Genomic DNA, 27226 nt, shown 5'->3' with positions numbered 1-27226 from the left:
TAAAATGTATTGTAAAACGGAGTAGTGAAATTTTTATGTAGAATGTTTTGTTTCATTGTATCTTTTTGTTTGTTCCAGTATATGTTAATGCTGAAAGGCATTTAATTTTTCTTTTTGCTTCTCTTGTTTTAAGAATATGAAAGAATCTTCACTTTACTGAAGCATGTGCAAGGCAGTTTACAAACAAGACTAATATTTTTACAAAATGTCATTAAGGAAGCATCAAGGTAAACAGATTATTTTATACAATATGAATTGGTGATGAAATGGGTCCCCAGTTTATACTTATAGAAAATATTTTACTAGTACCCATCATGCATTTGTGTTTATGCATGTTTATGACACAAATACATAGGAGAACTTTTTTCTGTTTACTGAAATCAGTTCACTTAAAAAGTAGATACACAAATCCTTCAAGAATTATGAACCTTTTCTCCATGCAAATTATTAGTTTTTTTTCATAATTCTTATTTAACCTCTTTAGCTTTTTGGTGTCTTCATATTTTATAGGCCTTAATTTTTCTCTTTTATATGTCAATCAGTAATTAGAAGTAACTTAGGAAGACAGTATTTGAATACAGTTCATTTTTGCATGGGAAGACATTTTTAAACAAAAAAGGATTTATTTATCTGAAAGGCAGAGTTAGAGAGAGAGATATCTTCCATCCACTGGTTCACTCCCCAAATGGCCACAATGGCTAGAGCTGGGCCAATCCAAATCCAGGAACCAGGAATTTCTTCCGGGTCTCCCAAATGGATGCAGGGTCCCAAGGATTTGGGTCATCTCCCACTGCACTCCCAGGCACATCAGCGGGGAGCTGGATAGGAAGAAGAACAGCTGGGACTCAAACCGATATCAATATGGGATTTCAGTGCTGCAGACAGTGGCTTTACCTGCTATGCCGCAGTTTTGGCCCTAGGAAGACATGTTATTAAGGGGACCAGAGTTGGACAGATGGACCTTAATCTGATTGTTTCAGTAGCCCAGGACTATGGACAAGGAATGTGGATCAAAATTATAAATGTAACTACAAAGTATAGTTAATTGGAAAGCATACTTGTATGAGTTTACACACATTTTTAGTGTTTCCTTCTAGACCTTGAGAATTTTAATATTAGAAGATTTATGGTTTATCTCATCTGACTTTCAAATATAAACATACTCATGTTTTGATTAATCTTCCATCTCTTTATTGCTACATGTAAAGGATTTAGATAAAGCAATTTTTTTTTTCCTGGAGTGGCTAGAGCATAAACTACTTTGAAAGATCAAGATAAGACCATAACTTTTCTATACAATTTTAGCAAATTAGCTTTCTCTGCTTTTCGTGGTGATGTTCTGTTGAATGAAGCCTCATAGATTCAGTTCTATTCCTGGTACCTCTACTATGCTTCTGCCACTTTCAGGGAGCAGTATAATATTATGGCGACTTTATATTAGTTACAGGAAGAGAGGAAATAGAGTAGAATTTAGTTTTTTTGATTAATATTCATGTAGAGGACTGTAATTGTAGTCTACTTATATTTATTGCTGAAAATTTTTAAAAAAAATTACTTTGTGAACATTAAGTGCTTGCTATACCCTCTGTAACATATGTCTAATTATTGATTTGCTGACTATTTAAATTATAATAATGGAACATTATGGTTTTTAAACATTACTGTCTTTTTTAATTTCTCCTTTTTTTTTGTGGAGAATTATACTTTCTTTGTATGCCTTTCAAAGAGTTTGAGAAGCTCTTGGAATAATTGCTTTGGGAATCCCAATTTTCCTAGAATATATCCAATCTACAGATGGTAGGATTTTTTTTCCTTTTCAAAAGTTGTAGAAGGGATAAACTCATTCCTGTTATTTCTGGGCTTAGACTATTTGTTTTAGGGATAATCTATCAAAAGTGTATTGATAAAAGAACATGCTAATCTTCCAACAGATTTTTATGTCATGGATTGTTGATTTTTTTGGTTTTCATTTCACTTTGAAAAATCTTCCAAAAACAGTTTTTTGCCCTTTTCTAAACATCATAACATGCCATTCATTAGAAAAGCAATTGAGAATGTTATTATTTATATTTTTATACAGGTTTAAAAAACGAATGCTAATAGAACAACTGGAGAACTTCTTGGATGAAATTCATCGAAGAGCTAATCAGATCAACCACATTAATAGCAATTAAAAGAAAATAGAATGTGGCCATTTATTTCACTGTCTTCTCCAAATACAAAGTAAATACAAGACTGTTGTGATCTTGCATTCATTTTTTTGACATGCATTGTTGGCTACTTGAAATACTAAGAGCAAGTCTACAGATCCTTTTTCCATCATTTTACAGTGACCTTTTCTTCATTTTGGTTTATTTTTGTAATGTGAAAAGTATCACTCTAAAAAACATTTTTATTTAACAAACTAAAAATAATTCCTCCAGATCTCTTGCTTGTCATTGACTCTTGCGTGTCAATTTCCCTCAGGTTCTATTTTCTTAAACCAACCTTTAAAATTGTCACCTCTGTTAAGGTTGAACTTTGCCAAAAAAAAAAAAATTAAAAAGAAGTTACTTTGTAATTTTTGGGGAAAAAAAGCACATACATTAAAACTAGGTAATGTTTTGTATATACAGTTATTTTGGATATATTATTGTAAGTTGTACAAATGTATTTTGAAGAATATTTAAGAAAAGCACTTTTGTTATTCCATCAATAAATGCTCTATTTTACTCTTGTGTGGTTTAGGAAATAATCACATTTAAAGTAATCACTCAAAAAAACATCTTAAGACAATGGAATTTTAAAGGCCTTGCTTTATAGCATTGGAAAAATGCACACTTGAAGTTCATATTTGTTAAACCTAACTGTAATTACATGTTACATAGTCTGCATTGTCTTTTTACTATGTTTGTGGTTTTTGTTGGCCAAGCCAACATACTCCCATTTCTGTCTAGGTAAATGGGAGTGACTAATTGTCTGTGGCAGATAGACAGACACTTTCAAAGCTATTTAAAAAGCAGACAACTTTGGACATTATTGGTTTCTTTATTTCCCTTCAACTGTGTTTTCTTTCTTACTAGGATTGTAACGGCACTAAGTGGAGGCTGTTAGGGAGTGGTTAAGTTTGGGATACACTGTATACTCTGAAATTTTAGCAATTTGATACCACGCTTATTACAAAAGCCCACAATTTAGAGGTTCCAAGGGGGCTCTCATGTTCTGCTCTGCTGTTCTCACACTGAAATTCTCCATTTTATTTAGAAATTAAATGAAAAGGAAACATTTCAGAAGACTTTGCCCATTTTGCATTCTCCCCAAGTTATACAGGATAAGGAAATCCAACACTTCATTTTCTATCCTCAATCCAGTGTGGCCTTGTGTGTCATGATTGGGGAAGCAGTCCTGTGGCCTGACTCATTCATATTTCGTAGATCACTGCTGTGCCTTTCAGTGGTTTGGGAGTGCCCCGTAGAAAAGATAGTTAAAAAGGATTTGAATTAACAGAGCAAAATAAACATATACAGTTGAACTATTTTAAGTCCATAATATTGGAAAACCACATATCCTTAACTTTTACATTTTATCAAAACATTTTTTTAAGCTTTGAGAGTATAGCAAAATGAAATTGTAACTTGTTATGAAGTAAAGCAGAGATGAAAGTGGAGAATGTGCTTGAGATCTTCTAATTCAGTCAAGGGGACTTGAGACTCTCCCAATACTGAAGATAAACCCTGCCAAGGAAAAGAAGCTTTTAATGTTAGCATTGTGTAATATTCTCATATGCAATTCTCTAAAGCTTTTTTACCTCTACAAAACACCTTTAAGTAAAGCAAGATATCACTCAGTAGATTAGGAATTGTTAAGGAAACTGCCTGCAGTCAGCATTGCTAAATTCAACACGAGCTACACAAAATTCCAGAATATATTGTCTGGTCTTAAATTAGATATAGTTAGTTCCTGAGAGTAACAGACGGGATTAGAAGTCATTCAGATAAAAGTCCATGTTTGATAGGAACCTCTAGGACAGAATCAGTCTATTCCAATAGTTAGCAGTTCTCCTTATTTAAAAGTTTTATTTCCATCTCACAGGTTGCACAAGGGGTCATTATCCTTTAGAACCCAGCATTGTATGTATCTTTCAGAATGAACTCTTAAGGGAGTTGGGAATAGCGGTCTTTTCTGTCTTCTTTTGTCCTTTATCTCTCTGCCACTATGCTCTTTGCATCTTCATCCCAAAACCTAGTTCTACAATTTTAAGTTCCTCATAACTACAGCTTAACATCCCATTTCTCTCAAAAAACTAAGAGTACGTTAGTTAATTTGTGAAATACTTAACTGTGGAATTCATCTTGTCAGCAGAGGGGCAAGGGATTTTATCTGGGGAGAACAGCATGCCTTTTAATCTCTCTATGTCGCTGGATGACCTTCGGCTTGATAAGTGATATCCTCCAAAAGTTTAATCTTGAGGTTTGTAGATTATTATTTTTCATGTTTCTGTATTTGTCCCATCTGTCAATTGATTGGTTTACTAGTGTTTTTTTTTTTTTTAAATCAGATTTGTTTGGAGTGGTGAAGGGCTGAGATTCATTTTTAATCTCTTCAATAACCATCACAGAGGAGAAACCACTTTGCTTTGTCTGATGTGGGCAAATGCCTCCCAGAAGGAGAGGGAAATAAATTCACAATGATTATACTTAGATTTGCTACCGATTATGGAACTGGTTTTAGATTAACCTTATATTTTCATTCTAATAACTAAGGCAGTTCTGAAAGTCATATTGATTTAGTGGTATGTCCTTTCCTACTTTGAGGATTTTACATCATTTTTATGTAGTTAAATTCCAAAAACAATCTTTCTCTTTTAACCATCATCAACCTTTATTGGCTGTCAACTTTTGGTAATGGCTTTTATGTTCAAATTTAGTCCTGTTTCCATTATTCCTTGAGGGGGCAGAACCTGTCATTATTTTCATCTTTCAGTTTCTTGACATGTATCCTTTCCAAGAGAAGGCTCTGCTGCCTATTTTGAGTGATGAATGACATTTTCATCTAATCACTATGGGTTTGGGATGATCATGGTGAAATACTGAGAAGATATATTCTGTCGATGGACTTTTTCTCTCCAAATAATCCCCAAATAGATTATTTTCTAGTGAATGATTATATTCATCCTTTTTGTCACAAAAAATGTTCCTTTGATTTCTAGCACACGTTACAGCAGTATACAAATGATTCTCAGATAAATGATGTTGACAGTATTTCCTTAATAATTTGTGTAAAACTATGCATACTTTTCATTATTCTAACTTCTGACATTTTTTTTCTCCATAAATAAAAGTAAAGCCTGATGTTTAGTTAAAGTAGATCCACCTTTGCTTGATTTTATTAGTCTTGTTCCATCCTATTTCTTTTAAGTACATTGTTTAGACTTGCCAACACTCTTTACTGAGAATCTCTTTGCCTTCCTAGGCTAATAAGTAATTATCATAGTGGGAAGAGGAGCACTAAAGGAACTAATGTAAAGATGTTACAGTTGAAACGTCAATGGCATCTGTCTGTCCTGATGTGCTAAGGCTTTGTCTGTGCCATGCCATCTTTGGATTAGAATATCATTGTATATGGGACTTAAGAGTACTAGGGAGAATATTTGATTTTTGAGAGAGATCAACAGAACAATAGTATAGAAACCTAGTACATTGACTAGAACACTAGAGCCGCTGAGTCACTGGGCGACCGGTGTGATACACTCTAGTGGCCTGAAAAAACCAGCTTACCTAAAATGACAAGATAGGGGACAGCAGAGAAAAGAAGGCAAGATTTATGATCTATTTTACTTACATGACTTTTCAAAGTCTTCTAAGAAATAAAAGCTTACTGAAGTTTTTTTTTTTAATCTAGATTAACCACTAATGAGCCCAGAGAATGAGAAAGAAAAAAATTTATAATAGTTTGTGCTTATAAAATATTTTCCTTTATTCGGACACAAGACATAGCAACTGGGAAACACTATAGAAATAGCTAGAAGAAATGCTTGTTGTAGGCTGCAGTGGACAAATGAGCTCTTGTTGCTAGAGGTATGCTAGTCAGCATTTATCTGAATCCTATAAAAAAAAAAATAGTGTGATACCTGTTTTGGGTTCTCTCAGGAAAAAGATGAATGGCCGATCTGCTTTAAAAATAGGAATCCGAGACCTTTTCAGTAACAGCAGAGCTGTGGGAAAGAGAAGAGTCTCATTGCGTTTTCTATTCATTTGCAGAAACCACAATTTAAGTCGCATATGAAGTTAGCTATATCCCTTAGTTTTTGAAGAAATCAAAGCATCCTATTGAATATTCATTGTCTAGTGTTACTATGCGGGGCGGGGCAGGGGGTACAAATAAGATAATTAAAGAGAAAAATAACACTAAGCCAAGCCTGTCTGCCATTTTCAAAATATTCCAACAGATAAATTCCTTACTCAAGTAATTTACAGAATTACTACTCCTTGTTTATGGGATGATCAAAATGGAAATCTATCACTTTCCAAAAATATTTTTGCTTTTTGGGATTTTTTTTTTAACTACATGTGGATTTGGGGTTTTGAATGGAAAAGTTTAGAAGTGTAGCATCAACTGGATGAATTTAACAAAGGCAGATATAAGTAAGCTATGTATTGGGAATTGCTTCCTTCCAAGGGAAACATACCTGTGGCTGCAGATGCCTTGGTACCTTCCTCTAAAACCTCAATCTTGGCCTTGTGGATCACTTCAGAAACATAAAAGCCATCTTGGCCTAACTCCAGGAAATGATAAAAATGTGAATTATCATTTACATTTTTTATGTACTCACTGTAAGAATTTAAGTACACTGTAAAGATATATATATATTTAAAGATTTATTTATTTGAAAGAGTTACAGAGAGAAGTAGAGCAGAGAGACAGAGATCTTCCATCTGCCAGTTCACTCCCTAAATGGCCGCAAAGGCTGGAGCGAGCCAACAGAGCTGAGCTGATCTGAAGCCAGGAGCTTAGGAGCTTCTCCCACATGGTTGCAGGGGCCCAAGGACGTGGGCCATCCTCTGCTGCTTTCCCAAGCACATTAGCAGGGTGCTGGATTGGAAATGGAGCAGCCAGGCCTGAACTGGTTCCCATATGGGATGATGGTTCTGCAGGCCAGGGCTTTAACTCACTGCACCACAGCGCCAGCCCCAAAATCATGTATTTCTAAAACAGCATTTGATGCTGCTGATTGTGTAGCTAAGGAGATGATCTGCTTGGAAAATTCTTAAGTTGCAATATTTTTATATAACTCCCAAAAATGCAATTTGTTAAATTTACCATATAATCCCCCAAAAAGTCTTGCCTTAAGCTAATATTTCTAAAACTTCAGTGGTTGTTACAATCACCCAATATGTGGTAAAAGGCAGATTTGTAACCCAGGAATCTTTTCAGCAAGCATCTTAAGATTTTCCTTGAATGCCTTCTTAAACTGCATTTAAAAGATTTATTTGTAAAGGAGAGAGAGGGAGAGACAGAGATCTTCCATTCCCTGGCTTACTCCCTAAATGGCTGCAACAGTCAAATCTGGGCCAGACCAAACTCAGGAGTCAGGAACTCCATGCTGGTTTCCCACATGGGTGGCAGGAACTCAAACACTTGTGTCATCTTCTATGTTCCCCTGGGCACATTAGCTGGATGCTGGATCAGAAGCGGAGTACTTGGGTCTTGAACCAGCACTTGGATAAGGGGTGCTGGTGTTGCAAGCAGTGGCATAATACTTTGTGTCACAACACCAACCCCAGTAGATTGCATCTTAAACATCTTTAAGACACAAGTTTTAAGAGGCATTCAGTGAATTAAAAATGCCTGATGTTGCATGACTGCATTCTGCACTTAGGTCTATCAGTTATGCAATGAACTTGCCTCATGAGCTAGAATCTGCAAAGAAGTAGAGAGGTTAGAAAGAGATATATGGCATGAGGATTAAAGTAACCGTGTACTTGTGTTTTGAAGGAACTTCATTTCATGTTAGATTAATATTTAAATAGATTTGCATTTGTCAATGCACTTACAATGAGATGGCCGTGAATGTCATGAGAGAATAAAGCTAACTCAGAGTAGAGGATGTGCAGCGTTCTTGTGCACTGCCTCTCTCCTGTAAATGAGCAATTATTTTCCAGTATCAGCAAAGGGGACAAGCAAGGGCCAGATGGAGTGGGGGGAGGGAATCAGTGGAAATAGTTAGCATCACTTGTCCTAAAAGTCAGTGGAAGATTGGTTATTTTAACAGTTAATTTGGGGGGAGGGGCAGGATCTTTAAGAAAAGAACCAAATTTCTCTCTCAATAATTAGTTCCTCTGACTAGGTCACTGAGCAAACTGCAATGCAGTACCAAAATGTAAAACTTCATAGTTGAAACCTGGCTCTTTGACAGTCATAAGGTTTTACAATTCTAGGGGACTTGGTTACCATTTGTTGGTGTCTGAACATTTTAAACAAGTGTCGATGAAATGAACAGAGGCTCTTCACTATGAGCAGTGTGTGTGTTACCCCAGGTACTTTGGTACAGTGTGAGAAATGGGACCAATTGGTGTGGCTGAGTCTTCTGTTAGGTAGGCTGTGGCAATAGTCTAGTAATTGGCATCCATGTTTGCACAGCCATCAGCTAGACCCATAGCCTGACATGGCCCCAGCATCAGCATCTCTTCAATTATATTTCTGGTAAGACTGACATTTCAGAAGACCAACATGTATGATAGGAGTTTGGGGGAGATGTGAATTTGGGAGCTGTGAATTTGTTTTTTCTTTGATCTATTACAGATCCCTGTTAGCTCTTGAAATGTGAGGCAGCTAATGAAATCCACCTAAAATTTAAGCAAAAAGGGATTCTCCTGGCTTTTTTCTCCTCACCTGAAGTGGCAGCTGCCTAGTACCACTGAAAGTCAAACAACCTATTTTCCTAGAATTTGTTCTCAAAATCATTGCGAGGTGCTATTCTGGAAAAAGGGTTGCAAGATTAGTTGAATGTGGGAGATAAGAGTTAAACAAGTTCATGCTTGTGTTTTTAGCAGGGAACTTCTCAGAGCTGCTAATTTGCTGACATTCTAGTGTATATCTCCACAAGGAGGATTACAATGTATAGCATTTAAACATGGAACCAGCCTGGCCATCTTCCATGGCTAAATTTCCTGGGTTAGCATTCTGAGGAACATACTTCTGGAACGTAGCCCACCAAGAGCTCATTTGCTCCTGCGTTACATTTCAGTGTCTCCAGCAGGGAGGTGCCCTTTTTCCTCCCTCTCTCCTGGCATAGTCTGCATTCTTCATAGCACCTCCTACAGGCGTTAACCTTCCTTTTTTTTTGACTTAGCTCCTGGAAGGCAGAAACATTGTCTTACTCTAAATACTTCTCACCCAGCTGGCACTAGAAAGCTTGGTATGGATATGTGCTCAGTAAATGTTGGATGAATTCACAAGACACCCCGCACCCTAACTGCTTGTTTCTTTTCCCCATAAGGGAAACTTCCCTAATGCTCTTTAACCTGGTTATCCTTGTAAGGAAATGCTGGTTGGTGTCTGTGCAACTATAAGGGTATAGCAAACGGATGTTTGGCAAGACTCAACCAAATGAGTATTTCAGTGCCGCCTTTCCCCTTTTGTTAGTGGAGACCATTAGTCTTTGTATACAGTTAGTCATACTCTCCAGAGGATTAAGCGTCTTCAAAACATGACATTGTGTAAACAGGATTTTCAAAATGTAAATCAGTGTCCCTACATTTCATCCTCAGCTTCTCATAAAGCAGGGTAAATATATCATTTGCTGGTTCTTTTGTCTTTCCAACTATTTACTACTGGCAGGGTTACTGGCTTTCAACAAGTTTTTGCCAGAGCATGGCTTCTAGTTTATCTTTCTCATCTTCTTGTCACCTTGTTGCTAAGAGTTGGAGGGTATGTTTGTGAGTGTCACATAGCACCCAGCGCAGGATATAGAAAGTGCCGAGAAGGATCTGAGATGACCTTTGACAATGAGCTGTGATTAGTTGCTTTCTTCATGCTTCTCCTCGAACCTACTCCTTCCTCCTTTGTGTAGCAGCTCTGACTAGACAGCCATCTGGTGTGGCATACTTAGGAACTCAAAGGGACAACTCAGTGGTTTGCTCATTTAAGTCATGGTAAGAGAGAGAGCTTGTACTTCTTGCTGAGATTGGAAACTAATGATTCACTTCTAAAGCGAAGAACAAGATAGTTTCTTCAGGGTTTCAAGTTTAGACACAAGAAGTGTGCCTTGTACTAGATGGCACAGATCTGTATCAAAACCTACTGATGCTGGAGGACGCGGGCCCACTGTGCAAAGAATGTCTCCAGCTAGTATCTTTAGTGTGAAGGGAGAGTCAATTTACTCTTTAAAAAGCTTAATAACAGTGGCAAGGATGGCTGGGGGGAAAATTAAACCCTGAGCCAATTGGGCCTTGAAATGATGTTGAGCAAGGTCTTCAGACAGCAAAAAAGGCTGTGATGCTAAGAAGAAACAGATGAGAGAGCTCTGAATGGGGAAGGAGAACTTAAGCAAAGTGATTCTGGAACCAAATGGAAAGAAAAGGAGAAATGTCCCCTGTGGTTATAGGCTCCCAACATTGGCACAAACTGCTTAGCAGCCTCTTATTAAAGAAAGGGAGGCCAGTGTTTCCTGACGACTTATTTTCTGGTCAACACTGTTGACGCTGCACTATATTTATATTTTTACAATTAAGATGTAAGGTAGGTGATCTCCCATTTTAGCAATGAGGAAATTATTTCTTATCAAGATTCAGCGGCCCTGTCTCTATCAGAATAGAGTCCAAAGCTCATTTGGGCATTGGAAAGCAATACTTTAGTTGGCAAATTTCCTATAAAAGTCCAGATATTGAATACTTCAGCCATTGCATGCCATATAGTATCTGTCCCCAACAACTCAATTCTGACATCGTAGTAGGAAAGCTGTCATAGGTGATATGTAAATAAGTGGGAGTGGCTATTTCAGTAAAAGTTGGTCTATAAACACAAGTAGTGGGCTGTCATTTGCTGACCTCTGCTTTAGAGGAACAAAACTTTATGGGAGAAAGCTAGAAGTTGGTATGTTTTGTCCAGAAGAAACATGAATTGCAAGTTTCACATTTGGCACATGGTAACTGCTCAATAATTATTCCAGCAGCCAGATCCATGAGTCCGTGTCTCTCCTGGTTTGAACTAATATAAGTAGACTTGAATTGCATTAAGAAAAAAGAGATTAGGTGCTAAAAAGGTACTTTTCAAACTAGATTGTTTCTTAGATCTCGTCGGGGGGCATATGTGGACCTTAGGCGTCATTGCCAATAGGGGAGTTGTCCTATTTGAGACAGTCCTATTTGAGAACAGCATTGATGGCATTTTAAGATGTGTACACCTAGGACATGAAAGAGTTTTAAGAGTTCTGAAGGAAGAATCCTAAGCCACAGTGACTCACTGAATATAGTGGTGTGGAGGAAAAGGTCAAAAATGGCCCCAAAGTTTTGAACTAGAATGATTAAAAAAAAAGAGAATAGAACTGCCAACAACAACAGGGATGCCATAGCTGAGCTCTGGAGTCAGAAGCAGCTGTGCTTGATTTCGCATATTATTAAGGACAGAACACACCTAAGTTCCATATCCTTTGCTCACTCTTGCCCTCGGATCTTTTTTATTCCAATATTCTTCCTTTCTCTGCAGTGTCAGATTATTCCTGCACCACCCAGGCAAACTTTGAGTCATTCAACCAAATCATCAGTATTTATTCCATCTACATGTCAAGCATCATCTTGGGCACTGTGTGACTATTGCTTTGCTTATCCCTTGGCATGTCCAGGCAATGAATAAAGAGATGGTTGATTTAGAAAATTATTTTTAAAGATCTATTTGAGGGGCAGGCACAGCTTGGGATGCCCACATCCCGCTTTGGAATGCCTGGGCTCAAATCCTGGCTTCACTTCCAATTCTAGATTCCTGCTAATGCACACCCTAGGAGTAAGCAAGTGATACCTCAGAAGCTTGTGTCCCTGCCACTCATGTGGGAGACCATGATTGAATTCCTGGCTTCTGGCCTTGGCCTGGCCCAGCCCCAGATGTTGTAAGCATTTCACAAGTGACCCAGTAGAAGAGGATCTCAGACTGTCTCTGTCTCTCTTCCTGTCAAATGAATATTATACAAATTTTAAAATGTATTTAGAAGATGACACAGAGAGATCCCATCCATTGGTTCACTGCTCAAATGCCAGGCTGAGCCAAAGTTAGGAGCCAGGAACTCAGTAAAGGTTTCCCATGTATGTGGCAGGAACCAAATTATTTGAGCCATTACTACTGTATCCCAGGGTCAGTATTAGTAATTTCTGGGTATGAAACCCAGGTATTCCAATGTTGATCTGGCGTCTTAGCCGTGGTCAAATGCCTGCCCCAAGATGGTAGAATTTTTACATGCTAGAACAGATCTTTCCTCCTGCGTTTTGTGATAAATAACTCTGACAGTCTGGTTCACATATAAAGCCCAAGCCACGACTTCTTTTGTGGATCAAACTCTCTCTCTATTTTTTTTTTTCAGTGATTGGTTAAAAAGGAAGATTCTGAACTTTTCTGTGTCAAGACAACTAACATTCAAGTTAGTGATTTTTTAGCTCATCAGGTGAGGAGAACGTCAAGGCCAAGGAATATGCCTGCTACAGTGTCTTTACACAGTTAATTTTCTATCTAGAGTAGAAACAAAACTGAGCCTTTGAATTGGCAGTAATTTAGCCAATGGTCTCCTGAGAGGACTCTGGGACACAGGTTCTGGCAGTCTATTCCCTTCAAAGATAAGGGTGCTAAAAAGTTTGTGGAAATTAAATCAGAAGATAAATTTATTTTGGTGCAAAAAAAAAAATGAGAATCCATGCATAATTATTTCATCAAACATTTTCCAGTAACTTTTTGAAGACCTTTCATGCATGGATTTCTTTTTATTATTATTATTTTATTTATTTATTTTTTCGACAGGCAAAGTGGACAGTGAGAGAGAGAGACAGAGAGAAAGGTCTTCCTTTTCTGTTGGTTCACCCCTCAGTGGCCACTGCGGCCAGTGCACTGTGGCCAGTGTACCGCGTTGATCTGAAGCCAGGGGCCAGGTGCCTCTCCTGGTCTCCCATGGGGGTATAGGGCCCAAGCACCTGGGCCATCCTCCACTGCACTCCCGGGCCACAGCAGAGAGCTGGCCTGGAAGAGGAGCAACTGGGACAGAATCCAGTGCCCCGACCGGGACTAGAACCCGGGGTGCCAGCGCCGCAGGAGGAGGATTAGCCTATTGAGCCGCGGCATCGGCCTCATGCATGGATTTCAACATTCTTTTTGCACCGAAATGAACTTATTTTTTAATTCCATTTTCCCATGAACCCTTTCAAGTTCCCTTGTATTTGATAGAAGTGCAGGTCTCAGTGCTATTGACTGGTAGTAGCAGGTCAACTATGGGCAAAGAAATTTAATATGGATGCTGGTAGAACACTTTAGGGCAAGGTTATACGAGTATGAGTAATTTGATGAAAGGAAATTGGATAGATGAGGGCAAGTTTCAAGTTAGCTTATTAAAGGAGGACAGAGGAAGTACAGGGAGGGAGAGGAGGTAGAGCTAGCATGACAGCAGGCCATCAGGAGGAAGAGTTCTACTGTTGCATCAGCATCTCTGGTACCCTCTGTTGGGACAGACGTGGGCTCCCTGGTCCATGACCATAGACATCTCTGTGAAGGTGGTCTCCAAAAACCATGCTTGAAATTCTCAAAAATATCTCCTCCACCATGAAATCTAACCCAAGCGTGACTGGCTTCACAAGCAACATATTCTCAGCCAAAGCAAAGCACTTTCTTTAGTCATTCATTACATGATGTTGACTCTGACTGTGACCACTGAAGACTGTAGAGACAATGAGAACCCATTAATCCAGTAAAACCACCCCCAAACAATACTAAACAACAATAACAACAACAACAAAAAAGAAAAAACAAAAGACTTGGAAAAATTATTGTTACCTGAAATTCCTTTCAAGTTAGCTTTGAGTGGATCAAAAACATCAGTGACTCCCCAAGAATTTAAAATGCCTTTCAAGTCGAATTGATTTTGAATCCTAAATCTAAGAAACAAAAACAAAGCATCAGCTTTCATTTAAAATTACACTCAATCTTTCATACACAGGAATGAAGTCCAAAGTTCCTTAACTTGGAAGTCAGGAGCCACCACATTTGTTTCTCGTTTTACCTTTTATTGTTCCTTTCCATGAACACTTCCCACTGGGTAACCTTGGCCACACTCGGGTCTTTCCCATCTCTGCACCTTGGCTCACACTGACCATTCCATGTCTCCCACTCCCGTTGGCTGCCTTTTCATAACTATTCATTCTTCACTCGTTACCCCCTCCTCCTCTCTCCAGCTGTTTTTTGATCTTTAGTTCTCTTTTCTTTGCAATGTTCATTTATTTTCACTTTACTTGAAAGGTGGAGAAAGAGAGAGAGAGGGAGAAAGTGAAAGAGATCTTCTATTTGCTGGTTCACTCCCCATACTGTGTGCATCAGCTGGAGCTAGGCCAGACTGAAGCCAGAACTTCGGAATCCAATCTGGGTCACCCATGTTAGTGGCAGGGACCCAAGTGCTGAGCCATCACCTGCTGCCTCCCAGGTTGTGCATTAGCAGGAAGCTGGATTGGAAGAGGAGGAGCCAGGACATGAACCAGGCACTCATGGGATTCAGGATATGGGATGCAAAGTCCCAAGCAGTGTGTTACTGCTGAGTGGAATACTCCCACACTACCTTTGGTTCTTAAAGCTCCATTAATAGTTTGTTCTACTCTTATGATGTATGGAACATTCTGCTTCCTACTACCATTCTTTATGATATTGTAAACTACTTGAGAGGCTATCCCAGTTCATTTTTATTTCTTAGTCCTAATTAATATTGAGTGCTTGTTTTACAATAAGTACTATCATGAGAACTTTATGTGGATTATCTCATTTCATCTCCATATAACTATTATTATTATCCTCCTCTTGCAGATGGGAAAATTGAGGCTTAAAGAGCTTAAGAAATTTGCCCAAGATGACCTAATGCATACGTGGTGGATCTCAATTCAAAGCAAGGCTGTGTGGGTGCAGAGTCCATGCTTTGATCATCTGTGCTTTGCCACCTCCTATCTTGTGTGTCATCTCACACATGGGAGGTGCAGAAGAGAAGCGGTTGACTAATGGACAATTAACAGAGCGTCTAATTTCGTATGCTTATATCAGATAAGACATGTTTTCATGGTGCTGTGAGCAGCGTGTGCCTTTCATGCACAGCAGGGAAGGAGCGCAACGAAAGGCCTTGCTGGTAAGCCCTGGAGAGTGGAAAGTACCAGCACATCAGCTTCTCACCGGTTCCCCCAGGGCGAGGCATCTAACGCTGTTCTGTAGAAGGATCCTTTCAAGGGGCTGCTGCTATTATTTTTCTTTGGAAATAAAAGCATTGGAAATGGAATTTAGATGATCTTTCTCTATAAACCATGCAGAACTTGCCTCTTAAGACTATTGAATAGCAAAGATCTTCATTGTTCTACAAGACAATGTGACCAATATTTTAAATAAAAGTACCAAACTTTCTCATAAAAGTGTGTTTCTTCAGAATGGTTTCCAAAAACAGCGTCTGCTCTCTCCAGGTATGCTGACATGTTTCAAAAAAATTTTGGACCCTTCTAAAGTTTGAAATACTGAAAACACATTCTTTCTGAAAACTCTGGGTGCTGAAACACAGTGATTAAGAACATGAACTTGGGAGCCCAGGGTCAGGGTTTGAATCCTGGCCCAGCCTCTGGCTAGTCGAAGAACGGGTTAGTTTACTCCTGAGGTGAATTAATTGGCTTCTTTTTGCCTTGCTGTCCTCATTTGTGAAATGAACAGATTAGTAGTGGTTGCCTGTGGGTTGTGGAGACTAAATGAAATAATCCTTAGAAAATGCACAGAACAATACCCAGTTCAGCCTGTGCACACACTGTCACCATCATGGTTTATTACTGCTTCTCAACAACACTGAGAAAGAGCTAAGGGCTGTTTGAAACCAAGCATCACAGCTAGGGTGGATGATAAAACCATGGTACCACTTTTTGTAAACCAAAATCAGCAATGAAAGTGAGGTATGACTATAAAAGATTAGAGTGATTTCTTGCATGCCCTGAAGGAGGATCCAGGAGAAATGGTACAAAAATAGCTCAACTTAACACAAAGCAAAACAAAATACCTTTTACCAACACTGGACAAGGATATCATGAGAAAAGAAAACTGCACATCAGCATCTCTTATGAAGATAGATATTCAATCCTCAATGACGCACTCCCAAATTAAACCCAGCTCCATATAAATCCCATCATGACCAAGTGGGATTTATTCCAGGAATCCAAGGTGGGTTCAACATAGGAAAATTAATTCCTACACTATACAATATTAATAGAATAAAGGACAAAGTTCTCATGATCATCTCAATAGATGCAGGAAAAGCATTTAACAAAATAGAATAGCATTTTAGGATAAAAATCACTTAACTAACGTGAGGTAGAAGTAACCTCCTCAATTTGATGAAAGGCATGGAAAAAAGACCCCGCAGCTGACATCATAATGCTATGGCAAGAGATTGAAACATCCCCCTTAGATCAGGAGCAAGATAAGGACGTGTATTCTGACGACTTGTATTTCATGTTGTATGGAGGCTGGGAAGGGACAGTACATGAGAAAAAGAAATAGAAGCTGTGAATGTTAGAAAGAAGAAAACCCTTCTCTATTCATAGATGGTTTGGTCTTATAACTAAAAAAATCCTAAAGAATATACAAGAAACCTTTGGAAAATAAGAAGTTTTTCAAGGTGGTGGGGAATAAGATCAAGATAAAAAAAAAATAAGTTGTGTCTTTATGCACTAGCAATGGACAATTTGAAAATGAAATTAAGAAAACAATTCCATCTACAATAGCATCAAAAGGAATCAAATGTTTACAAATGAATTTCTCAAAAGAAATGTAAGACTTGTACACTGAAAGCTACACTCTGAAGTTGAAAGAAACAAAGATCTAAATGAAAAGACATGTTGAGTTCATGACTTGGAATGCTTAATATTTTTAGAAAGCAACACTTCCCACATTGATGTAGATCCCCAGCTAAATCACATTTACTTTCTGGCAGAAATTGATAGAAGGATCTTAAAACTAATATGGACATGTAAGGGACCCAGAAAAACTAAAACCATCTTGGAAGGGTAGAAGAGTTGTGGGACTCTTACTTCCTGATTTCTAAGCTTACTGGGAAGTTACAGTAATCAAAACTGTATATAAATTTATGCCTATAGAGTAGAATTGAGAGTCCAGAAATAGAATCATATATTTATGGGTAACTGATTTTGATGAGAAAACCAAGAAAATTCGATAGGGGAAATAATAATCTTTTAAACAAATGATGTTGGGAAAAAATGGACAGTCGATGCATATCATATGCAGTCAATATTGACTGCATATCTATGCAGTCCTCATACCACATACATAATTAATTCAAAGTGGATTAAAGATCTAAATACAAGAGCTGAACCTATGACACTCTTAGGAAAAAAATAGACATAAATCTTTGTGATCTTGGTTAGGCAATGGTTTCTGAGATATGACATCAAAAGCACAAGGAACAGAGAAAAAATAGATTAATTGAACTCCATCAAAGTTAACAATGTTTGTGTTTCACAGGACAGCATCAAGAAAGTTAAAAGAAACTCACAGAGTTGGAGAAAATATTCACTAACCACATATCTGATAAGGGACTAGAATCCAGAAAAAAGAAAGGACTGAAACAACTCAACAATGAAACCACTACTAATAAAAATTGGCAAAGAATCTGAATAGATACCTCTCAAAAAATATAAATGATCAACAAGCACATGAAAATATGCTCTACATAATTTGTCATTAGGAAAATGCAAATGACAGCCCACGAAATATCACAATGAGATCCTTGACTAGGAAGCCTATAATCAAAAGATGGAAAATAACATCTTGACAAGGATGTGGAGAAATTAAAACACCCCTATATTGATGATACGAATGTAAAACGGTGCACCCACCTGAAAAACAGTCTGGAAGTTTCTCAAAATGTAGAGTTACCACGTAACCCATTCTATTCCTGGGTACATGTATACCAAAAATAATCAAAGGTATATATCCACATAAAAATAAATGTCTGGAGTAGCCAAAAAGTGGAAACAAGACAAAAAGTGTCTTGGCATTCAAATATCTACAGATTAATGAATGGATAAACAAAATGTAGTAATTTATATAATGGAGTATTATTCAGCCATAAAAAGGGAATGAAACTCTACATGTGATCTTAGCCAAAAGAAGCCTTAGGAATGAAGCACTGGCAAGGATGAACACTGGAAACTTTATGCTAAGAGAAGCCAGGCACAAAAGCCCACATACTGTGCGATTTAATTTCCTTGCTATGTCCAGAATAGACAAATCCACAGAGAAAGAAAATAGATTAGCAGTCACCAGCGGCTGGAGGCAGGGGTTGGGGGAGAATGGGAGGTGATTGCTAATAGGTTTGGGGTTTCTTTTTGAAGTGATGAAAATATTCTGGAATTATTAGATAGTAATGATAGCTGCATAGCTTTGTGAATTTAACAAAAATCTCTGAACTGTGTACTTTAAAAGAGTGAATTTTACTGTATGTGAACTGTATAATTTTTTCAAAAGGAAAGAAAACCCTCTTGGAAAAACATAAAGCACACACAATGATGATCAGCACCTCCTGGAAGGAAGAGCAAAACTCCCTGTGGAAACCTGCAATGTGCTGGATTTGTAAAAGACGTAGATCATATTTAATATCAGAAAAAAGTTCATGCTCAGCTGCTTACAAGATTGACCTGATAACTAAGGGCTTCATTCATTAAATACATATTTGACATTATTAGTCTTTCTTGTGGGGCTTTACATGATTATAAATAGAAATGACTCTTAGCACTCAGTCTTGGTTTCCTGATTACTCCTTAAATACGCTGAGTGTCCCTAATGAAGATGAATAGTCCCATGCATTCGACTTTGCTTCTTTATAAATAAAGAGTTACTTTGGAAGCTAAATATCATCAATTATCCAGAAGCTACTAATCCACTGCCTGGCAGCATACACCACCTAGCTGTCACCCCATACTTGCATGGCTTCTCACAGTATGCACATTTTTTTGCCCTTGTTAAGTGACAAATGCTATATGAGGAATGGATAGCTTGAGGCAACCAGCAAGAAATCCTTGCCCAAATGATGACTTTGTGTCTACCTCGGTCCAAAGCTTGTACGTACATCTAGACCTAAGACAGTTTTTACTTCTTATTCTGTTTACTCTCTGAAGTACTTGAAGCTAGCTTTAAAAAACAACGCAGGCCGGCGCCGCAGCTCACTAGGCTAATCCTCCGCCTTGCGACGCCAGCACACCGGGTTCTAGTCCCGGTCGGGGCGCCGGATTCTGTCCTGGTTGCCCCTCTTCCAGGCCAGCTCTCTGCTGTGGCCAGGGAGTGCAGTGGAGGATGGCCCAAGTGCTTGGGCCCTGCACCCCATGGGAGACCAGGATAAGTACCTGGCTCCTGCCATCGGATCAGCGCGGTGCGCCGGCCGCAGTGCGCCAGCCGTGGCGGCCATTGGAGGGTGAACCGACGGCAAAGGAAGACCTTTCTCTCTGTCTCTCTCTCTCACTATCCACTCTGCCTGTCAAAAAAACAAACAAACAAACAAAAAAAACACAACAAAAAACAACGCAAAACAAGAACTAGGTTAGTTGGGCCCGTGAAATAGCCTCACTTCCCTCAAAATTTCTCTTCTTCTTGGACAGGAGACTTGACCATCTTAGAGAGATTAAAAAACAAAAATGACCACAATGAGGTCAAGTGTTAACCGATGGCCTTGTTGCTAAGATCCCCCGCCTTCTCATTCCTCCTCCATCCTCCAATGCTTTCCAAGATCATGGCTTACGGGTTTGAGTCTTCTGGAGGCAGGGTCACAGGGAAGGAGAGGGCTTAGGGGAGCCAGGGGTTTCCCATCAAGTGTTCCAAGATGGGACGAGCCATCTGTTGCCCAAACCCAGGATGACTGCGGCAAGCTCCTGCATGGGGCTCTGCTTTCGCTCCTCTTTTGACATTGAAGGCTCCTCTTCCTTCCTTCTCTGAGCTGCTCTAAAATAGGCCCAGAAGATTACAGTAGCTGCTTCTCTAGACCACAGAGAGCCGCTGAAATACCTCCCCAGACTTTGTGCTTTGGTTTGGGCTTCAACTATTTGGTTTTGAAAGATAGACTTTATCTTCGAGTTAAGTTTACCTTTGGCCCTGGGCTGGGCCACCTGCTACGTTAGACCTTGCCCTTTATTTGCTTGGTCTCTCTTGGTACGTTTTTGTTCTGCTGCATGGACTTATTTTTAACTCCTTGAGGGAGCATGGCCAAGGCCTTTGCCTTGGCCTGCTGAGAGCCCAGGCAGGGCAGGAGGCCAGGCCCCATGTGAGCAGGCGCTTGAATTCACATACTCCGGGAGGCCCTGGACAGTGTTCCTCACCCAGTGCTGGTCCACAAATTGCTGATAAATTTCTGATTTCAGAGAAGTGCATCATTTAAAGAAGTGCTAAGCACTTTTGTTAGGGATTGAGTTTTCCTAATAGATTTTTGCTTTGGGAGGCCAAAAATCGAGCACTGTCATTTAACTTTCTGGAAACCTGCATTTGTACCTACTGGGTTTCCTGAAGGGAGGGTTCGCCACTATATACAACAAATGAGGACTTCAGCACAGAGACTTAAAGTTTCACATTTTTATGCCTTAATTGGGCTTCTGTTCACAGGTATATTTGTAAGACTGTTCAATCAAATAAGACATCTCATGTCTGGTTTAGGAAAAATGACAATCATATTCGATGAGGATTTGGGGCACATTCCTACAAGGGGAGCCCACTGCACTTCCTCCCCTTGTTCTCAAACTGGCTGAGGCCTGAGGCTGGGGCAGGGGCCTGAGGGCATCCATCTGGCCCAGAGACAACAGAGGGGCTTGCCTTGGAAGACCACAGGGAGTTAGCTCATTTCAGCCTGAGCCATGAGCCAGTGAGTAGTGACTCTGAAATGGACACAAATGGACTCTAGGGTAACTTCCCCTTGCTCTACCTCTAGGGATACACTAGACAAGCCAGCCCATGGTTAGCAACAGACCCAGAGCCAGACCGCCTGGCTTGAAACCCGTGCTGTGCAGACCACTGGCCACAGAGCACTCTGGAAGGGGGAGGCCGCTGCTCACCTGGGGAGGAACACGTCCATCCTGGCTCTCCTCAGCCTGCTGGTCCAGAGGTGGATGACGCTGGCTGTGAGCTGAGGTTCAATGTGATGCAGGGGGGTGTCCTTGTTACGGGGCAGCACGAGGAACAGGCTGGCCGCACTTCCCAGGTAAGGCAGCTCCAGCACTCCCACCTGATGGCCGACAGCGTCCTGGAACTGGCCTGGGGGTTCAGCTGTCAGGGATTGGCTCTGTCCCTAGAGCCAGGGAATCCAAACAGTGCCAGACCCCTCGCGGGGGCCACCCTGAGTGGGATCACTTCACTGGGCACCCACTCATCCGCAAGGAGCAGTTTGAGGCAAAGCCTTCTGGGTGACATGGTCACATTTTCTGATCTTAACACCTAGGATCTCCAAGATTCTCTCAGGGCCAGGACAGAGGCCAGTGGTGGTGGGGCATGGTGGGGACAATGGCAGAAGGGGGAGCAATCTGCTCTGTCCTAAAGGAACTGCCAGTCCAACCCTGGCCAACCACAGCCATGGGGAACCCAGGCTCTTCGTGCCAGATCTTCCCATCTTCCAATAAAAGTTGTAAATCTAGATTTCATAGATTTCCCAACTTGTAAACCACCACGCAGGCGTGACAGAACACAAGTCCAGCTGCACATGAGCTGGGGGCTGTGCCTAAACACACAGACCTCAGGATGGGCAGTGGGGGCTTAAAGGCAAGGGCAGTGGCTGGCTGAGGACAAGCACAGCCTGTCAGGTGGAGCAGCATGATGGGACAGGTGGCAGGTGGCAGCGGACACAGACGGCTGGGAACAGGGAGACCCAGTGACAGTTGCTGGTGAATGCAGACTGTGACCAGGCCCGGGGACAGGGAGGGGAGTGTGAGTAATGTGGGGTGATCCAGGCGGGGTGGGGACAGAAGAACTGTGGGTTGGACTCCAGCCCCGATCCTTCTCCTGGGAGCAGGAGGGAGACCGAGGCCCTGGTGTGGAGCCACAGCAGAGTTTGGCTGGCTGATAAGGCAGAAAGTAAGCTTCTACTTACTTTCCCTATTGGATCGATACTAATTTGGCATCCATTATGAGGCAGTGCACAGGCAGCACACTGTGTCCTGGAAGAACCAGAGCCACATAGAGGCTGCTTATCATCACACAGCCAAATCAGCCAGCCCGGTCACAGCTACGTTGAGAAAACAGCAGGGACAAGAGTGAGGTTAGCTTGTCCATGTGTCCTCACCCCATAGGAGTTCTTGGGGTCACATAGGTAGGTTCTCATCTTACTCGGCCTCAATGGTATTGGTGGTTGAATAAGCCAATGGCTACATTTACTGAGCACGCACCACGTGCCTCTCATGGAATCAGGGTGGAACTACTAGCAAGCCCTCTGGATGACAGAGACCCTAAAACTCTGACATCTCACTGGCTTTTCTCTGAGTACGTCTGACAGGAGCCCCACAAGCCACAGGCCCAGCCCACAAGGAGGGCTGACGGAAGTGGGGCAGGTCGGGTATGAAGGCAGGAGTTGGGGGCCCTTCTTCCCTTGCTGTGCCGGCCCTACTGGAGCCTGCTGGATTGAGGGCTACCAGACCCTCGCCGGCACTGGCCACCTGCCCCCTCTCCGCATCCTCACCCTGACCAAGATGACGGAGCCATCAGGCAGGGTGGGCACAGAGAACTACGGCATTTCAGGATGAGGGGACTTTTTGGGGTGCTCTTGGAGAGCCTTTTAGACTCAATCTTCTTCCTTGCTAAGTGGCTTTCAGTTTGTGGGGCTGCCTGTCCGAGGGAAGTGATTGGGTCAGGATATTTTTGGCTTCACATGAACTCTCTCCTTTCCTAAGTGCAGAGGGAAATGTCAAGCGTGAAATCGGCTTTTCTCCCACATCCACAGCCTCACTGTCCAGCCTCCTGCTGTCCCAAGACCCCTAGGTAAGAGTCCCCTGCCACACTGGGCTTTTCTTCAGCACACACACAGCCCAGCGCCTGTGGGAGGAGAGAGCTAGCTCCTGGCTCCCACTCCCATGCCCCGCGCTTCCTCACGCTTCGGGCAGCCCAGTGGGAAAGCGCTCACCGTAGTTGACTTCAGCCATTTGGTGCATCGTGGGGACCTGGAGGACGAGGCCGTGGGCGCAGGTGAAAGGCAGGAGCTGCGAGTCCCTGGAGGAGAATGCCTTCCGCCAGGTGCTTTGGAACGACATGGTGCTCACAATGGCAAGCTGAGCAGACGTGGCGCCGACGGGCCCCCATGGAGAGCTGCTTGGGCCCTCACCTGCGGGTGGGACAGCAACGGGGGAGGGGAGGGACAAGTGCCCTGTGATTGAAATGAACACCACGGTGCCGGGTCCAGGAGGGCAGAGCTAAAACATCCTCGAATGTCATTTATTGCTGTGTAATCTTTGTGCTTATTCAGCATGTGGAGAAGACCGCCTGGCTTTGTGGATCCTGGGCAGGAGGCTCAACCTTCTGTGCCTCAGTTTCTCTCTCTCTCTCTTTTTTTTTGACAGGCAGAGTGGACAGTGAGAGAGAGACAGAGAGAAAGGTCTTCCTTTGCCATTGGTTCACCCTCCAATGGCTGCCACGGCTGGCGCACTGCGGCCGGCGCACCGCGCTGATCCGATGGCAGGAGCCAGGTGCTTCTCCTGGTCTCCCGTGCGGGTGCAGGGCCCAAGCACTTGGGCCATCCTCCACTGCACTCCCTGGCCACAGCAGAGAGCTGGCCTGGAAGAGGGGCAACTGGGACAGAATCTGATGCCCCGACTGGGACTAGAACCCAGGGTGCCGGCACCGCAAGGCGGAGGATTAGCCTATTGAGCCGCGGCGCCAGCCTGCCTCAGTTTCTCCATCTGTAAAATGTGGCCAGGACTCGTGCTGACCTCCTAGGATTATCGTGAGGGAGGGCAAACTGATCCCTTAAACTTAGAACAATAAGACATAAATTAAACAGTGACGGTTACTGATTTTCACCATCACAGTCATAATTACAACTGTACAATATGCCTGTGCTGTGCCTCCCTGAACCCTCCCCAACTGTAGGACAGGTTGTTCATCAGCCTGTTTCATCAATTAAATTGAGCTAAGCATCTTACTGAATGTAACTTCTCTTCTCTTGATTTACTTCCTTAGCCTAAATTCCCAAGAAACTACTGTTTGGGTTGCTGCTTCATTTTTCTATCACAGGTTTTTGTTTGTTTGTTTGTTTTGACAGGCAGAGTGAGACAATGAGAGAGAGAGACAGAGAGGAAGGTCTTCCTTCTGTTGGTTCACCCCCCAAATGGCCGCTATGGCCGGTGCGCTGCGCCGATCTGAAGCCAGGAGCCAGGTGCTTCTCCTGGTCTCCCATGGGGTGCAGGGCCCAAGGACTTGGGCCATCCTCCACTGCACTCCTGGGCCACAGCAGAGAGCTGGACTGGAAGAGGGGCAACCAGGACAGAATCCGGAGCCCCAACCGGGACTAGAACCTGGGGTGCCGGCGCTGCAGGCAGAGGACTAGCCAAGTGAGCCATGGCACCGGCCTCTATCACAGGTTTTTAACCATAGACAGGAGCAGAGCTCAGTGGAACTAGTGGGGGAGACAGGTGCAGGGGACAAAGACTGCCGGATGTGCCCCGAGGTAGGAAGCCATGAGGAGCACACTTCTCTGTGTGTGTGTGCTTGTGTGTCTCTCTCGGTGTGCTCATGTGCATGTAGATTTGTGTGTGAGTGTATGGGCTGGAGGGGGGCAAAGGTCAACTGTGGAAGCTTCAAGGAGGAAGCCACTCAAGGATCAGTGTCCCAAGAGGACAAGCTCTGCTGCAAAGGGGGTGGCACGGACACTGTCACCATGTCTTTGACAGTGATGGGAAATACTCTGTGTGTGCAGCCATTGACCTTACCCGTGAGGTGCTTGGTGTTCTTTTACCTGAGGTCTGTTTGGAGGCCCCGTCGTCAACTTGAATGGTGGCGCCATTGGGCTCTCTGAGATCACCTGGCTCCAGGCTGCTGTTGGCCCACCAGGAGACCTGCTCCACAAAGCAGGGGGACAATGGCGTTCCTGCTTGCACAAAAAGGGTGCAGGCCAGCTCCATCTCAGTGCCTTGGCCGGAGTTGGACAGCGTGGCATAAATGGTGTGCAGTAAATCTCTCACCCTTGGGTCTGTGAAAAACAAGTTGGGATCCATTGACAAAAGTGGGTGTGAGGAAGGAGCCAGCACAACTCCCACCTGCACAATGCATTGAACGGGGCCCCAGCAATGCCACTTTGTGTCCCAAGTCTAAACACACACAGTCAGTTTGGAAAACTCCGAGCTGATCACTCAGGAATCAGCCTGGACTCAAAGATTAAAATTGGGAAGAAACCATGCAAGATCTGAAAGAAATCAGGCTGTGATGAAATTAAACAAACACCGTCGCTAACATCTTGTAGCTGGAAAGAAGCTCTTCTTCCTAACTTCCTGATTCAGGAGTACTCACAAGTGCCACTCACAAGATCTTGGGCTGGAAAAATGGCAGTTCCAGGGCCCAGTTTCATTTACAAAGTGAAGAGATTTATGTGCAATGTCACAAAGATCAGTGATGGATAGTGGCCAGAATGTTGCATTGTCCATACATCTTGTCTGGGGCCTTAAATCCATCCCAATGACTGCCTGTCAGAAGCCTGAGTGACAGTGACAAGCAATCTCTTTTAGCACTATGCTTTCAATGTGAAAAATGCAAAGGACAATAATTCCTCCCCTCTGCCATCTCCCTAAGACCCAGCAGAGAGCTCCTGTTATTAATGTTGGCGTTGACTGCATGAATGTTGTTGAGGACATACAAGTAAGAAGCCCATTGCCAAGAGTCAATAGCTTCCACCTTCTTGGACAATAGTCAGACTTCTATTTATTTACCATTTACACAGGAGATTGCTTCCTCATCTCCATTTATCTCCGATGGTGGATTTCATTTGCATGCTATTAGTTGCAGGCTGCAGCTCCCCTAGGCATCTTGTATCTGGAATGAGGCCTCATGCCCACCAGTGAGTCTGCATATAGTTGAGTTCCCCAAGCTTCCCACTCCTGACACGTGCCAGCTGGATAGTTCTAGAGTGAAGCACCATCGTGCGCAGGCTGACTCTACAGTGTGGCCTTCCACTGCTTCTCCCCACTTCTCCTCCCTCTTAGGCACTGCCCATAACCTTCTGTGTAAAATTGATGATGCTGGAGATCTCTTCCTGAGCCACCAGCCCCTTCTGGCTCTCCCTGAGCACCCAGTACATGAATCCCACTGTCTCAGCATGGGCTGGCTCCACTCCAATGCACTTTGTGTCACAGAGTCCAACTCAGGAGGCAGCAGTAGAACCCCAAGTTGCCTGAGTAGCATCTGCTGAGGGGGATATAGGCACCCAGAATATACCTCAGCCAAAGTGCCCAGCCACCAGGCCACAGACCTCATAGTAGTGGGTAGATACCACACACTACCAAAGCTGCTTGTTAGAATCCACAACTATATAAAACGGATATAGGTCCCATGAGTTATCACCCAACTTGAGTGCTTGCATTTTATTGCAGTGAAAAAGAACACACACTTTATAATCAGATTTTGCCCTATTGAGGGAGATCATATATATTTCCAGGCTCATATCCCTGTAGCATGTTGACTGTAGAGGAGGAGAATTGAGACATTCTACTGGTCCACAGTGCATATTGTGAACTTGGAAATGGTTGGTGCCTTCTTCCCAGTCCTACCCTCTCTGGATGCAAGAACTAGTGTTCTTTTAGACAGAAGCATTAGCATAGCATAAAAATTGCTTGAAGTTTAGTTTGGTGCGAAATCTTGCCTCCACCAAGTCTCTGTGTTTGTGCTCATCTGAACACAGAAAGGGCTTTTCTGGACCTTCCAGAATTTGCATTGCCAGAATAAAGAATACTGAAGGTAGACTACGTCCACAGAATTGTGCTAAACACTTACGTTCCTGATTGCATCGGATCCTTTCAAT

The 27226-nt window shown here is 42.2% G+C and overlaps 2 protein-coding genes across 5 annotated transcripts in view; one reads left to right on the top strand and one right to left on the bottom strand.

Moving 5' to 3' along the window:
- INTS6 (integrator complex subunit 6) overlaps nt 1–15611 on the top strand; it is a 104952-nt gene extending 89341 nt beyond the window's left edge. For 3 of the 4 annotated variants that reach the window (XM_051832219.2, XM_051832220.2, XM_051832223.2), the window contains 2 exons: nt 134–227; nt 2081–5342. In XM_051832219.2, the coding sequence (XP_051688179.2) occupies nt 134–227; nt 2081–2174 (188 nt within the window). In that variant the 3' untranslated portion in view covers nt 2175–5342. Of the gene's footprint in view, nt 1–133; nt 228–2080; nt 5343–15021 lie in introns of those variants that run through there. The other variant, XM_051832218.2, reaches the window with a different exon arrangement.
- The window catches only part of SERPINE3 (serpin family E member 3), a 30206-nt gene continuing 5429 nt past the window's right edge, over nt 2450–27226 (bottom strand). Inside the window, exons 3-9 of the mRNA XM_008273863.4 lie at nt 25172–25405; nt 23345–23542; nt 21291–21489; nt 14005–14105; nt 6668–6754; nt 6110–6193; nt 2450–3713 (exon numbers count right to left, since the gene is read on the bottom strand). Coding sequence (XP_008272085.2) covers nt 3670–3713; nt 6110–6193; nt 6668–6754; nt 14005–14105; nt 21291–21489; nt 23345–23542; nt 25172–25405 — 947 coding nt within the window. The 3' untranslated portion in view covers nt 2450–3669. The remainder of the gene's footprint in view (nt 3714–6109; nt 6194–6667; nt 6755–14004; nt 14106–21290; nt 21490–23344; nt 23543–25171; nt 25406–27226) is intronic.

Source organism: Oryctolagus cuniculus, chromosome 9 (assembly GCF_964237555.1).
Source record: "Oryctolagus cuniculus chromosome 9, mOryCun1.1, whole genome shotgun sequence".
Classification (NCBI taxonomy): Eukaryota; Metazoa; Chordata; class Mammalia; order Lagomorpha; family Leporidae; genus Oryctolagus; species Oryctolagus cuniculus.
This window is presented reverse-complemented; position numbering and strand designations above follow the sequence as displayed.